The sequence below is a fragment of the Ailuropoda melanoleuca genome, chromosome 8 (assembly GCF_002007445.2).
Source record: "Ailuropoda melanoleuca isolate Jingjing chromosome 8, ASM200744v2, whole genome shotgun sequence".
Classification (NCBI taxonomy): domain Eukaryota; kingdom Metazoa; phylum Chordata; class Mammalia; order Carnivora; family Ursidae; genus Ailuropoda; species Ailuropoda melanoleuca.
Genome location: NC_048225.1, coordinates 69,943,165 through 69,958,676, shown reverse-complemented (window position 1 = coordinate 69,958,676; position 15,512 = coordinate 69,943,165). Strand labels below are relative to the sequence as shown.

General features: G+C 46.9%; 1 protein-coding gene and 1 long non-coding RNA gene across 2 annotated transcripts in view; both read left to right on the top strand.

Annotated features, from left to right (window-relative positions):
* The window catches only part of LOC117803533 (microtubule-associated proteins 1A/1B light chain 3C-like), a 4,390-nt gene extending 2,648 nt beyond the window's left edge, over positions 1 to 1,742 (top strand). Inside the window, exon 4 of the mRNA XM_034667638.1 lies at positions 1,424 to 1,742. Within this exon, the coding sequence (XP_034523529.1) occupies positions 1,424 to 1,694 (271 nt within the window). The 3' untranslated portion in view covers positions 1,695 to 1,742. The remainder of the gene's footprint in view (positions 1 to 1,423) is intronic.
* A 3,652-nt stretch (positions 1,743 to 5,394) lies between these two features.
* Positions 5,395 to 15,512, top strand: part of LOC117803326 — a 12,297-nt gene continuing 2,179 nt past the window's right edge. Inside the window, exons 1-2 of the long non-coding RNA XR_004627032.1 lie at positions 5,395 to 5,603; positions 6,433 to 6,521. This is a non-coding gene — a long non-coding RNA (uncharacterized LOC117803326). The remainder of the gene's footprint in view (positions 5,604 to 6,432; positions 6,522 to 15,512) is intronic.

The following is a 15,512-nucleotide window of genomic DNA, read 5'->3' as shown; positions in this document are numbered from 1 at the left end:
AGGACGGAGCAGCCATGTGCTCCCCAAGGGAGAGCAGTGCAATGGTGAGGGTTTGGTCTTGGGATTATCCACCTTTCCGTACCAGGTTTGGAAATTATTTCCCTTCCCACCCACCATGTAAACTTGGCCCCTCACACTGCACCCCAGGAGTGGCCTGGCTGTGCCCTGGTGTTTGGGCGAGGGCGATTAGCCTCGGCTGACCATACCAACAGACTCAACGTGCTATGAACTCCAGCCACATGTGGCTGCTTCTCTGCGACGTTAACCGGGGAGGAGGAATTTCAGATTTCGAGCCGTAATTCCTTTCCAAATGCTCCCCTAGTGCTGCGTAAATGACTTGTCAGAACACACAGGAAATTCTTCGCTTTAAATTCATAGCAAACAGACATCTTTGCTTAGCATTTTTGAGCTGTGACTATTTTTTCTGGCTAATGATGGGATGGCCTTGCACTTTGAGCCCGTCTGGGAGACCCGGGGCATTTTAAATCTCCAGGATAGCGAACAGACTCCCGGTAGGATTCCAACGGCTGTCTTATCGCCCCAGAGACACTGGAGACAGAGCTGGCCTTTCATTCCTTCTACCATTCTTAATTGTGATAAAAATGCCATCTTAACTATTTCTAAGTGCACAGTTCAGAGGCGTTAAGTACACTCATGCTGTGTACAACCATCATCACCGCTGAGCTCCAGAACGTCTCCAACTTCCTAAACTGAAAGTTTGTCCTCCAGAAACACGAACTCCCCATTCCCTCCCCTGAGCCCCTGGTCGCCAGCGTTCTCCACTCTCGCTGCGGTTTTGCTCCTCTGGGTACCTCATGCAAGAGAAATCACGCAGCATCTTTTCCTGGCTAGCTGACGTCACTTAGCATGCGTCCTTAAAGCTCATCTGTGCTCTAGCAGTTTCTTGTCAGAATTTCCTTCTTTCTAAGGCTAATACTCACTCCACTGTATGTATATCCCACCTTGGCTCATCCATGCACCCACAGACGGACCAAATGGGATAAGAACTGAAGTTTTGTATAAAAAGCTAAGTAACAACCAGATAGAAATCATTGTTCCAGCAGCGACCGGCGGAGGCAGGGAACGGTATCCGACCCTGAGAGAGACTCCAGGCAGCAGAGGCAGCAGGTGGATGGAGTGTGCTTCTGGAACGAACTGTATTTCTCAAAGTGAGGTCTGCCTGTCTCACAGTCTTGTGGCTTCCCAGGCTGCTTCCTGGATCTACTGACCCGAAGTCTGTGGGGTGCGGCCCAGGAATCTGCACTTTCAACAGGCCCTCCTGGGGAATTGTCCGGGTCGAGGACAATGTGCTCGAGTGCGGGGGCGGCTCCTTAGGTACACGTGTCTGCCGTGGACAGAGGGAAGTCGGGCCGTGGGTCAGTTAACGTTTTCCCTTCCTAACCCCCCCTTTCTCCTCCCCCAGGAGCCGCCTGGTCCTTGGGGCCACTGAAGCCTTTTATCTGCTGGTGAACAACAGGAGCCTGGTCAGCATGAGTGTGACCATGGCAGAAGTCTACAGGGACTACAGGGACGAGGACGGCTTCGTGTACGTGACCTACGCCTCCCAGGAGATGTTCGGCTGCTCGGGGTCAGGGCGGACCCCGCCATCCTCTCCAGGGCGAGTCAAGAACCCGTCCTCTGATGCGTGGAGGGACGGCCCGCCTCCCGGGTGTGAGTGGCGGGCGGCCCAGTGAGCAGGGCTGCCCCGAAGCGATGGGCCCCCAGCGCCACAGGAAGGCCTGGCCGCCCCCGTGTCTTTATGGGGCCCCCTGAGCTTGTGTGCTCGGAGACAGTGGGGTGGCTCTCGGGGATTCTGTGCCTGCNATGTATGTGACCTACGCCTCCCAGGAGATGTTCGGCTGCTCGGGGTCAGGGCGGACCCCGCCATCCTATCCAGGGCGAGTCAAGAACCCGTCCTCTGATGCATGGAGGGACAGCCCGCCTCCCGGGTGTGAGTGGCGGGCGGCCCAGTGAGCAGGGCTGCCCCGCAGCGATGGGCCCCCAGCGCCACAGGAAGGCCTGGCCGCCCCTGTGTCTTTATGGGGCCCCCTGAGCTTGTGTGCTCGGAGACAGTGGGGTGGCTCTCGGGGATTCCGTGCCTGCTAAGTCTTTCCTGAGTAGGCAATGGTGAGCGTGTGTGATGGTTTTGTGCGGAGAGCTGGAGATGGATTTCACGCGTCTTCTGTGGGGGAAGCGGCAGGCCCCCGTGGGGCGGGATCCCACGTGTGCGCGGTCACAGGGAACCTTGGGCTGTGGACGGGTCCCTGTGGAGCCCCCTCGGAGCCGGTGTGATTCAGCTCATCTGGGGCCGGGGGGGCTTCTCTGTGTCCTTACGAGATGATCCTTGCATTTCAGCGTTCGTCCGACTTGCTTATTTCCTCTTCGGATCCTTTTCTGTCTGTTTACGCGGTATGGATTTATGCCAAAGCTGTAACCACTCAGTTCCAAAGAATTTAAATGAGTCTTCCTTAGGATAGAATTTTTAAACTAATGGCTTTCATGTAAGTCTTCATTATGGACCAGACTTTGTTCAAAGTCCTCTGGGCGTGTTAACTCCTCATAATGGTCCTATATGTGAAGTACCGTTTTCCCCCCATTTTAAAGATAAGGAAATTGGGTCAGAGAAAGGTCAAGACACTCACCGAAGTTCCTCCAGCTAGCAAGCAGCAAAACCAGGGTTTGGAATCCAGCGGTCTGGTGTAGACCCCAGGCTCCACAGCCCTCTGCCGGTCTTCCTGTGGACGACAGAAGCTTCTTTCCTTGGTGAGACCCCGCTAGTCTGGCGTGCGGGCTGAGGTGCACGTGCCCACCAGTGCACACGGGAGACAGAGCCGCACACAGAATGCAGAGAGGCTCAGTCAGGTAAGAAGAGTCACAGCGAGGGCAGGAGGGCCCGAAGGAGGGGTGCTCCCTGTGCTTGGAAAGCCTCCTCTACGAGAGTCTCACAGGGACTCAGCTTCGACCTCCACTTGGAGAATGAAAAGCATTTTCATGGGAAGGAATTCTTTCTTCATTTTGAATCACTTATGGTGAGTAAAGGTCGAATAAGCATGTCTCGTGTGTCAGGAGCTTCTAAGAGCTGGAGCGACAGCAGGGAGCGAGACAGGTGAGGGCCCAGCCTCCTGCCGCTCTGTCTAGGGAAGGGAGAGAGAACAGAGAGAAGCGTGGTAAGCGTCTGAAGACAAACGAAATGGGGTCCCGGGATAGGGAAGGGGGGAACAGTTCCCCTTGGCGGTCAGGGAAGGCCTCTCGGAGGAGGTGACATATGCACGGGGCTGTGCAGGAGCAGGGAGCCATTTTTGCGGATCTGGGAGGAGGGCCTGTATGTTCTGCAGGACGGTGAGAAGAGAGGATGCTTGGGTTTCTGGTTTGCTTCGTTTTGGTCCGTTTCGTGGTTGCTGCTTCCCTACATGTTTTGGCCTCTCTGGTGGGAGCGGGATGTTTGCGGTGGCTGTATTTGCGATGGGCACGCAGTGAAAAGTTCAGCAAATATTTACTGGCATCTTCTTTCCTTTAGTCTTTTTTCCAGACCCTGGGGCTCCGAACGAGCCTCCTTCATCTGTACCCGTTTCTTTGTTTTACTTCATTGGATCATTTCTTTGCCACCCCTGGGGGGGGGGATAAAATCTGGGCCAATTTTTGTTGAACAATGAACACTATTACATTAAACCAAATTAAACTAAACCGTTCAGTTAAGCCATTACACATTAAGCATCACAGCAGGGAAGAGCATCCCCGGGGCACCGAGTGGGGCCAGGAATGACTGGAGTGGAAGGGGAGGCACGTGGGGCGGAAGAGCCAGGAGGAGATCCCTGGGGACCTCTTTTCTCTCCTCTGCTCTAAGCCTGGTTTGATGTTCCCAACGGGTTCCGCCTGTTTCTTTTCCATGCAAGGCTTTTACCCTCAGGACAAAAATAGGAAATAAAACAAAACACACCCTCGGGTTTGCTAACTGGGCTGCCTAACGAATCACCTTCACCTCAAGTGACATAAAACGAGGATTTATTTTTTCCCATGGAAGTTGTGGAAGTCCCCGTGAAGCTTTGGTTGGGTGGAGGTTCCTGGTTTCTCCACGGCTGGCGGGTGGCTGCGGCCGTGGGCTGGCTGGTGTGGGCCACCCACACTGCCTCTCATGCCCCGGGAGGCCAGGCCAGCCCCGAGAGCGTGGTTTCAGGGCTGCGTTCCCCGGGAGATGCGAGCCTTCTTGTGGCCCCGGCTCTGGGGTTCGCCCCGTGTTCTTTCCCCCACAGCCTTCAGTCAAACCGTGTTTACGGTGTGGGGAAATCAATAGCACCTCTTGATGGACGGCACTTTGAAGGATCTGTGGACTTATTTCATTGACCACATACTTACTATAAACACGCCTAGCCTATTCCTCCTCCAGCCACATCCTGTACTCTCTGTAATTTATATCCACCGATGAACGCATATTTCCTCCGTGTCCGCGCTTCCTTCACGGTCTTCCCGCAGTCCTCTGTGTCCTGGGCCACCTATGACGTATTCCAGGTGCTTTTAAAAAGCTTGGTTCTATCACGTTGATGTTAGGTAGAAAGTAGCATCCCATAGGCCCCGAGTGAAATACGTATTTGCAGACTTGATCTGGTTCATTAAGCAGATTCCTACTGTATGCCCAGTGGTCAGCACCTTACCGCAGAGTGTGGTGAGGGGGTACAGTGTTCTAGATACCTCCAGTGTCTAGGTCAAATCTGGAGTCTGGGAATAACTCCTAGAGGAAGTGATGTCAGAGCTGACGTATGAGGAGAAAGAATTAGCCAGACCAAGAAGAGAGGGAACAATACTGAAGCCACAGAAAACAGGATGGAGTATTTGAAGAATGAAAACCATTTCGGTGCGGCTGGACCTTTGAGAAGGGAATGGATCGAAGAGGAGCAGTGCGACAGGAGAGGGGTGAGGGCCTTAATTAAAGACAGGAAAGAAGAGGGAACTTCTGGGGGACCTGCAGGGCTCAGTCGGTTGGGCGAACGACTCTTGATTTTGGCTCAGGTCATGATCTCAGGGTCCTGAGATGGAATCCTGCCTTGGCTCCTCACTCAGTGGGGAGTCTGCTTGTGATTTTCTCTCTCCCTGTATTCCTCCCCGACTTGGGTGCGTTCTCGCTCTCTCTCTCAAATAAATTAATTAATTACGACACAGAAGAAGAAGAGTGAGTTTTCTCCTGGGAGGACCGGAAGGGACAGGACTGGAGAGCCAGGGTCCAGGTCGCCATGAGAAGGCTCACTCTGCCTAAGCAAGGTTTTGGAAGTTTTCAATTGGATTTTTAGCTAGGCCACTGTCTGGAAGTTACTAAGGATATTATTTTAAAATATGCTAATATGGCATTGAAAGATTTTTTAAGGAAAAGAATAACAAAATTTAATTCCTATTCTAGGGGTATGAAATTCTGAAAGAGGTTTCTAAAAGGGCATAAAGAGATGAGCTGAGGACGTGCAGAAGGATTGGGATGGAGGGCGTGTGGCGTCAGGAGCTCTGTATGCCTCACTGAGAGGCCCGGCGCAAACCAGCCCCTGAAACTGGACAAGCTCCCGGAGATGCTGGACTGGGGCTGAGCGAGGACAGCACTTCCAGTGTCCACCGCAGCTCAGGTGAGGCCCTGGAGGGAGACAAGGTGCTGTCGGGCCACAGGACGGACCCCTTTCCAGACCCTTCCCCAACATTTGGAACAATGCTCACAAAATGTCCCCAAAGTTCTACCCCGATTGAGATTTGTTTCAGGGAAAACTAAAGACCACTGGGGATGTTTTTACATCCTCTCAGTCCAGGGAGACCTGGCTTTCCCACCATGTGAGGAGCCCTGAGGGGCGCTTCCAAGGGCTGGACTCTGCTCTCCAGCACAGAACACGGTGGGCAGAATTGCAGGTGCTGTCTCGGGACCCAGGAGCAGAGGGGGACCATGACAGGAGGCCCAGATGGAGCTGGGGTGGCGAGGCAGGGAAGGTGGGTACGGGACACAGAGCGAGTCTGGGCATGACGAGCAGAGCTATGTAGCACCAGACATTTGCTGTAAGATGTTTAAGAGCCAGAGGAGAAAAACAGAGAAGGGCGGTTAGAAGACCAAGGGATAAAAAGGGAGAGAGATTGAGGATATGCAAGGAGGGCAGACCTCAAGTGGGCACCTGCTGCTGGCCATCAGAAGCCACAAGCAGGAAGAGAGTGCTCCCTCCTGACGCCCCTCACCTCCCCCCTCAGCCCCTCAGCGGCTGGAGGCCACTGAGGAGAGAGACGCAGGGCAGCGGGATTGCAGAGATGTAGGGGTGCTGCCCCAGCTCCTCCAGGGCCTCAGACACAGAGAAAGCAACAGGTGAATGACCTATACCTGCCACTTCCGCATACTTATTCTTGCTGTCGAACAATATTCATATACATTTATGTGCATCATTTCCTAACATTTATTCTTCTTTTATTTTTTTAAAGTAATCTCTACACCCAATGTGGGGCTCGAACTCACCACCCCGAGATGGAGAGTCACACACTTCACCTGCTGAGCCAGCCCGGCGCCCCAGGTATGTCATTTTTAAGTTGAGTGGCATCCAGTGCATTCACATCGTTATGCAGCCATCACCCCACTGTCCCCCGGGTTTTTCGTCTTCGCAAACTGAAGCTCTGTGCCCTGTATACAGTTCTCCATTCTCCCCTCCCCCAGCATCTGGCAACCAGCATTCTTAGGTATGGTTTAGGCCTCATCAGGCGTTAATTTTACCATAAGTGCACCACTTTTTTAATCATTTCATTTACGGAGGTTTCCTGGTGATGAGCTTTCTCGTTCTTGACCTAAAAATGTCTTTATTTTACCTTCATTCTAATGCATGTTTTCATTCAGTAGAGAACTTCAGGTTTGCAGTTCTTTTCCTTCGATGCATTAATGAAGTCCTTACATATTCTTTTGGTTTCCGTTTTTGCTAATGAGAAGTTAGCTATCAATCTATGGCTGCTTTGAAGGAAATGCATTCTCACTTGTCTCTCACTCTCCCTTCTTTCCTCTCTCCCTCCATGTCTTCAAAATATTCTCATTGATTTGATTATCTGCAATTTCACTGTGATGTGGTTTAAGTATGACTGTCTTTTTATTTGTCTTCCTCAGACTTCATAAGGCTCATTGCATCTGTATCTTAGTATGGTTAACCTTTCTGGAGAATTCTCAGACGTAACCCTTTCAAAGAGAGCCTCTGCCAAAGCTCTCTCCCCTTCTGGAAACTTCTTCTCCTTAGTTTATACCTTTCTCTCTCTCTCATTCTGTATAATACCTTCTGACCTATCTTTCAGGTCTGTCATTTTCTCTTCTGTGTTCAAACTGCCTTAAAACCCATTTTACTGAAACGTTAATTTGGATTAATTTCTTTTTTCATGTAAGAAAGTTTATTTGATTCTTTTACAAATCTGTTATTTCACTTGTTATAGTTTCCTGTTTCCTGAAGATATTTTTTTAAAGATTTATTTATTTATTAGAGAGAGAGTGAGAGAGCATGGAGCATATGAGCAGGGGGACGGGACAGAGGGAGACACCCTGCTGAGCATGGAGCCTGACACAGGGCTCAATCTCATGACCCTGAGATCACCACCTGAGATGAAATCACAAGGCAGCCCCTTAAACGACTGAGCCAAGAGGCACCCCTCCTGAAGATATTTTTAAGCTTCTTATATTTTTTAGACATAATTATCGTTAAAAATAATCTGTTGCTGGAGCACCTGGTTGGCTAAGTCATTAGAGCACATACCTCTTAATCTCAGGGTCTAGAGTTCAAGCCCTACATTGGCTGTGGAGCCTACTTAATTAAAAAAAATAACAATAATAATCTGTTGCTAATAATTCTAACATTTGAAGTCTTTGGGGGCAAGTTTATGCTGGCTTTTCTGTTAGTACTTGTCCATTGCACCTCATTTCCTTGTGCCAATTTCTTTAATTTTGTGCTACTTTGTTCCCTTGAAAATTTATCTGTGAGATTTTCCAGAGGCCTAGGATGAACATTTCTTCAACCAGAGACATTCTGCATTTGCAACTGCCAAGCACCTGGGTACTAGAAACCATTTACAAGTAGATATGTCTCCAAGCCTGATATTACTAATTTGGTCTGTAAGTGTTCATAGGATCAGCATTGGCTTTCCAAACTCAGGGGCAGGTCTTTTTCCCCACGTGACCCCAAACCCTTCCCACCTATAAGGGAGTAAGAGAGGGAGCCAGCCATACTCTGGTCACTCTGTGCTTTCAAGGCAGCTGAGTTTCAGCTCAGTTTCTCAGCTGTTTCCAGCCAGAGTCGGCAAATGCCTCTAGAGCCAGAGTGAACTACAGCCCACCACAGCCTCTTGTTTCTTGACTTCCAAATTTTGAGCTATCTTTTCTAGACCTTTTAAGAAATTATATTTTCAATAACTTTTAAGGAAGTTTTTCATATTCTATCATTTTAAGTCATCTTCAGTAGGAATGTGGTCCAGATAATACAGCTTGCTCTCATAGAAAGTGAAATCCCCCTAATTATCATTCTACTTATTTTCTCATTCCTATCAGTTCTCTGCATAGTCCAAATTAGCCATAGGGCTTTCCTCAACTCTAATATGGGGTTAATCATGTTTTCCTAGCCCACAGAGTCAATGTGAATGTCAAATAAGATACCATAGGTAGGAGTTCCTGTAAGCTAGTGTCATCTGGAGGGAACAATTAGGAGAGATGTGAGCACAGTGATTTAATCGTCTGTGTGCTCTTCTCAGCTCTAAAATCCCAAGAGTCTATATTTTTGATGAATATTTCCCATCTCCACTTATTTATATAAATCTTCACACCCTCCTCTGCTCATCTATAATACCTAGAACCATTTTTTTTCTATATAACTCTACCTATCCTTCAAGATTCATACACGTATACCTTCTGCATAAATGGTCCTCATAATGGCTACAAGAACCCAGACCTTTGAGGCCCAGTTAGACCAATTTAATCAGAATCTTTGGGGGTAAGGTCCAGGCTGGGGCTACTCTGTGGCCAACGTTGAGAATCACGCTCTACATAAAACCGTTTCTGCCATGGAAGTACAGCAGTCCCCCCTTCGGAATCCAATCTCTTCTTGACTGTGTCATTCATCGGGACGGAGTCCCTAGTGCCTCATGAGTCAATTATCTTGTCGAATTTGTAAATACCCTGTCTTGCTAAACAGAATACAAACTCTTTTATGGATAATTTAGCTTTCTTCCCATATTGCATGTAGAGTTATCCCTTATGAATAATAAAAGACCTAGAGATATTTTCATATGTGATTGTTACCAGGAGTAGGAAAATGGCCGGTTTGTTCCAGGTCATACACTGATGCCATGGTTTCTAAAATGACTTAAAAAACAAACAAACAAACAAAAACCAACCAACTTCAGAACATTAGAGAATTGGTTGAATAAATTATGTACTAACCCTATGGTGTAATACATTATAGCTATTACAAAATATACTGGAGAAGACTACTGAATAGCATGATAAAATGATTTTGATACATTAAACAACAAACGGCAAATTACAAACAGTATGCAATTTTAAAATTCAGGGAAAAATTATGGATAAGTGGTATTCCCGAATACTTTGTATTCAAAACATAGAAACTAAGGCAGCGTTGCTTTCCTATGGTGTGAGTGTGCGCATGTGCGTGCAGAGAAGCAAGGTTAAGTGAAAGACACCCATCACTGCCTTTTAAACAGCACCTCTCTTCCCTCAATTTCCGTCCAAGATCACTGCAATCCTGGAAAATGATTCATCCGGCACAAGCAGAGGTGCCGTCTCACTGCTTTGCCCTGTTGCCAACATGGGCTATTTCCCTCAGCCTAATACAAGATAGGTGGCCAGGCTAGTTACATGGCCTGCAGGTTTGAGCATAAATGTGATTGATCACCTGGATAAATCCTGGTTACAAAATATTTGGACTCACTGAAGTTCTAAAGGCATGAAACTGGAATATGAAAGGAAGCTATAACACAGCTCAGGTTTTTATAACCTTGGGTAAGGTCAGCTATGTATGTGACATGGAAAAGAGTGTGATGGAAAGAGTAGATCACTATTTTCTACTTGGAGAATAAAATAGTTTTACAAAGAAACAAAAGTAAGACTGTGCCATAGGATCCCAAGATATTAAAAAAGAAGAAGAAAAAGGAAAAGAAAAGAAAGAAAAAGTCTGGAAGAGATTATGTCAAAATGTTACCAGCTCTCAGAATTCACCCATCACTGGCTGGAATGTTTTTTGGTACAAACTTCATCGAAAACAATTTGGCAATACCTATCAAAATTATAAATTCACATATCTTTTGATGCAGCAATTCCACTTCTAAGGGTAATTTATGATATGCGCACACATTTGCAAGATAGTATATGTACGTACTTACTAACGCAGCGTAGTGTGGAAAAGCCTGAAAATAAAGCATCTGTCAGAGAGAGCTTGTTAAATAATTATGACATGTGGCTGAAGTTTAGCCACTGAAAGACAGAAGGAGAAAACACTTTATGAACTCATATGGAATCATCTCCAAGATATATTTTAAGTGAAAAAACTTAGATACATATGTAAAATGGTTTGGATTTTCTATGCTAGTATTTGCTTTAAATAAAATTGGGGAGACGGAATATGCATGCTTTTTAATGTAGTGCACATATAAAATTTTGGTTGCCTTTGGGAGAGAAAATGAGTGGAGACACGGAACTTTTTTCAAAGACTTAATTTTTCAGAGCACTTTCAGTTGTACAGCAAAATGGAGAGGAAGTACAGAGATTTCCCATACGCCCCCTGCCCCCAATGTCTTCTCCATTAACAACATCAATCACCCAAAAGGTACTTTCTTCCCCAAGGATGAATCTATATCACAATCCCGGGAAGTTCGCAGTTTACGTTCGGGCTCACTCTTGGTGTTGTACATTGCATGGATTCGGAGAAATGTGTAGCAACATGCACCCATCATCATAATATCATACAAAATATTTTCATTGCCCTAGAAAGGAATGTTTTCATTGCACACTCTTTTGAACCTCTTGAACTTGAGCCATGTAAATTAATTTCCTAGTTGATAAAACATTTAATTAATAATTTAAAACATTACCAACCTGCTAGAGTGTAAGATTCATGGAGGTAAGGGACTATGTCTACCTTGTACGTAGCTCTATTCACAGCCCCCAGCACAGGGCCCAGAACGGAGTACATACTTAATAATAGCTGAAGAATAAATGAATGATTAATATTTGGTAGTGAGATTCCAAGAGATATTTATAATTAGTAAATATTCTATAACACACAGGTATGATTTTTTTGTAATCAGAATTAGAATTTTTGAGTGGAAAGAAAAACGCAGATACAGTATAACTCTTAGACCCAGGCAAATGGGGCCCCTGGGTCAGCCTTGTGCCTCTGGAAGCCCTGTGCATTGAAGTGTCTTCCTCAAAATTTTCTGAGACCCCTCCTGTTGGCTGGGACCAGCTGGAGCCTACAGTGCCATTGCAGCAGGGTGCCACAGGTGCTCTCCAATCCCTGGCCACTGTTCCCCTCAGGGGTGACCAGATACCCCAAGGAACTCCAGGACTCACGTGTATGCATCATCCCTGCCTGGCCCTGTGGCTGGGTCCTCATTCCAGGAGAGTGACCAGAGAACAGATAGCTTTCATTGGCTGGTACGGTATTTCTTTTGTGGAATTCTGTGGAATAGGCCACCAGTTGGTGCTGATAGCCTAATTTTGAGTGACTGTCACTCAAGTCAGACACAGAGTAGTGGGTAAGTTTAGGTCTTGAAGCATTCAAGCCTTGAGCTTGAGTTCTCATGGAGCCCATGTACTCATTAATTCTCATCTATCCATGTTCTGACATTTTGTTACCAAATTGTTTTCATAGACAGAACACACACACACACAAATTTGTCAAGGCTCACACACCCCAAGGGTGGCCCTGTTTTAATATAATTTTTTGTAGTATTTGAAAGATTTCAGTGAGATGAAAGTATTTAACATTCTGACAAACCAAAGCAAACACTTTATTGTAGAATAGAATAAAAGAAATAAAATGGAATAGAATAATGTTGGTAAGTGAGAGAAGACAGCTAAGCCACTGCGGTCAGTGTCTCTACCCACCACATCCAGGATCAGAGGAGCCCTGTGAGTTATACAGTGGACTGTTTCCATAGCCGAAGCTCATAGTTTTACAGTGATTAAAAAAAACAAACAAACTTATGAATACATAAACTTCCACTCCCTTGCCCATTCTTGGCAAAGTTCAGAAGAGGTCAAGCCCAGCACTCTGGCACGGCTGCTCTGGCCCCTCTGCCTTATGAGCCCACAGCCCACATGGTCTAACACTACAGAGAGATTACCCAGCCCGCCTCCTCTTGCATGGTCATCGCTCTGCACATCCCAACATGCTCTTTCAAAGAAATTGAGCTTTAGAGAGAGAGGAGGATTAGAGAGAGATTAGCTCAAGAAGCAGCCATCTTGGGAAGATAAAGTCAACTTCTTTGTCCTAAAATCAGAGACTGAAACCTTCTCACTCTGCTGCTCTTCACCTATCCTGTGCATCTCTGTTCTGACTCAGATAACTCTGTATAATCCAGAGAAAATGTCATGTGTCTGACTAAAAACCCCTTGGTCCTTCCCTGCTCTACACCAGTCCTTTCTGCTCCCTCCGGCAAGCTCCTGACCTTCCAAGTCAGACCTGAAGGTGTGGAGAGACCCTCACTAAGGCGCACCAGCTCCTTCCCCGATGTTCTGTGAGGGTCGAAAAGGAATTGAAGTTGTAACTCATGACTTAAATCAGGCCAACTCACTGTTGCACTCAGAAATCCAGCTCTTTTCCATTTTCATGGGTGTACCTGTATGTTGCATGTGAGGAAACGTGTGCAATGCCACAGGCAGAGGGAAGGGGATCACGGATGGAGCACTTGTCACTGAAGGCCAGAGCCAGCTAGCTACCCATGGACACAAAGACCACTTGCAGGGCTATGTGTGATGGGCCCGAGGATGTTTGACTCCTGTCTCCCCATCATTGCTCAGAGTCTAACCGCCACACCATCAACCTCTTGGTCCTGCTTAATCCATAGAATCTGTGATCCTTATTCGGCAACTTGTCCTTCACCCTCTCCCCAAAACTGAGTGAGAGCCCACACAACCAGACAGGGTGGCCTGCATTTATTTTGGGAAAGAGTCACAAGGCCTTGGACAGGATGTGAAAATACAGTAGTTTATGAGAGGGGGTGAGGGAGGTGGATGTGGCCAAGCAGCCAGTGTTTGGCTATCCACTGATGCTTGGGACTGAACATGCAGGTGTCAGCAGCAGACAAAGCCAGGCAGAAGGCAAGCTAGCAAATGGGAGAGGAAGCACCCAAAAAGCACTGTTAGTGGATTGCTTACTGCTGATGCCCATTCCTGCACTTATTAAAAGATACATTTTAAGCACCTACTGTGAGCCACTCCAGCAGAAGCCTCACTCAAGTATCTGTGCCTGGTCTTACATCTGGGTGGGGACAACATGCATCTAAACAGGTAACTGCAATAATGTCTGTCTGATCAGTCCTGGTCTGATGACAGGGAGGTTCTGACATGGAGCAGTGGGGACCCAAAGGGCAGAGCAGTCCCTTCTACTTGGGCGTTGGAGGGAGGGTGGAAGGGCAGATGTATTTTCATACACCACATGAAGCTTGAGCTGAGTTTTCTAGAGGTGAGGAGGTAACTGGAGACCATGATGGGTCTAGAGATGTACTTGGTAGAGTAAGCAAATGAGAAAACGGGGGCATGTAAAGGAATAGTAAGACCTGCCAGGAGAAGGGTGGTTTCACTGGTGAACTCAGCTATGTGTCAGGTGGAAAGGAGAGAGCAGAAAGAGAGCTGGGTTGGGGAAGTGGGAAGAGGCTGTAGGGTTAGACTCAGCTCATGGGTGATGAAGGGGAGGGACCACAAGTCATGGCTTTGCATTTTACTGTATTTTCATTTTTTAATATTTAAAAAATCCATGTTCTGTGTAGATTGAAATGCATGATACAAAATTATTGTGTTGCAACAAAAATAATAGCAATATTTTTTGTATTGTTCCTAGATAAACTTTTGCAAAAATTCCCATTTATGGAAGCAAGTTCATTACTATAAATCAAAACAAGGCAGTAGATAGAGCCATGCAGAAACCTCTGCTTGGACTTTTAAAAAATCACAACAAAGGCAATTGAAGGTGTGGGCTATAGAGCACCAATGCTTGCAGAATAGGCCAAGGAGAAGGGCCTGAGGGAGGGCAATCAGTGGTCTTGGTCAGCCAGTTGGCTAAAGAATCTAAGGGAGCTGGAAGGGACAACAGGAAGCTGGGGAGTCGGGAAAGTAGTCAAGGGAATGCTCACAGAAGAATTTGGAAGTAGGAAATCAGGGGCTCTTTTGTCCAAGAATGTTCATCGGAGTGTGGGATAGGAGCCCAATGGCAGCAGCAAGTGGAAGAGGGCGATTGAGTGAGGAGGGGGAGCCAGTGAGGGTGCAGGTTGGTCTTTAGGATCTGGGCTCTCGCTGGATGGAAGGAGGTAGCCACCCAGTAGCGGTGGGGGAGGCCGAACCAGTGGGTCTGAACTGGCAGCACCAGAGAGAGAGAGAGAGAGAGAGAGAGAGATCTGTTTCATCCAGAGGATCTCATCCCCCTCTGAGACCACTGGGAAGATGGAGAAAGGCCTTGGCTTAGAGCACAGAGGTAGGAGGCAGAGGGACTTACCACTGTCCTAAAAGTTTAAAATCATTTCCAAATAAAAAGTTGAAAAGATTGTAAGGCAGGTGCTGTCACAGAAACAGACACGTAGATCAGTGGAACATAATAGAGAACTCAGAAACAGACCCTCGACTCCATGGTCAACTAATCTTCGACAGAGCAGGAAAGAATATCCAATGAAAAAAAAGACAGTCTCTTCAACACATGTTGTTGGGAAAATTGGACAACCACATGCAGAATGAAACTGGACCATTTCCTTACACTGTACACAAAAATAGACTCAAAATGGATGAAAGACCTAAAGATGAGACAGGAATCCATCAAAATCATTGAGGAGAACACAGGCAGCAACCTCTTTGACCTCGGCCACAGCAACTTCTTCCTAGATACATTGCCAAAGGCAAGGGCAACAAAGGCAAAAATAAACTACTGGGACTTCATCAAGATTTATCTTTTTAAAGCTTCTGTACAGCAAAGGAAACAGTCAACAAAACCAGAAGACAATGGACAGAATGGGAGAAGATATTTGCAAATGTCTTATCAGATAAAGGGCTAGTATACAAAATCTAGAAAGAACTTATCAAACTCAACATCCAAAGAACAAATAATCCAATCAAGAAATGGGCAGAAGACAGGAACAGACATTCCTGCAAAGAAGACATCCAAATGGCCAACAGACACATGAAAAAGTGCTCAACATCACTCAGCATCAGGAAAATACAAATCAGGGGCGCCTGGGTGGCACAGCGGTTAAGCATCTGCCTTCGGCTCAGGGCGTGATCCCGGCGTTATGGGATCGAGCCCCACATCAGGCTCCTC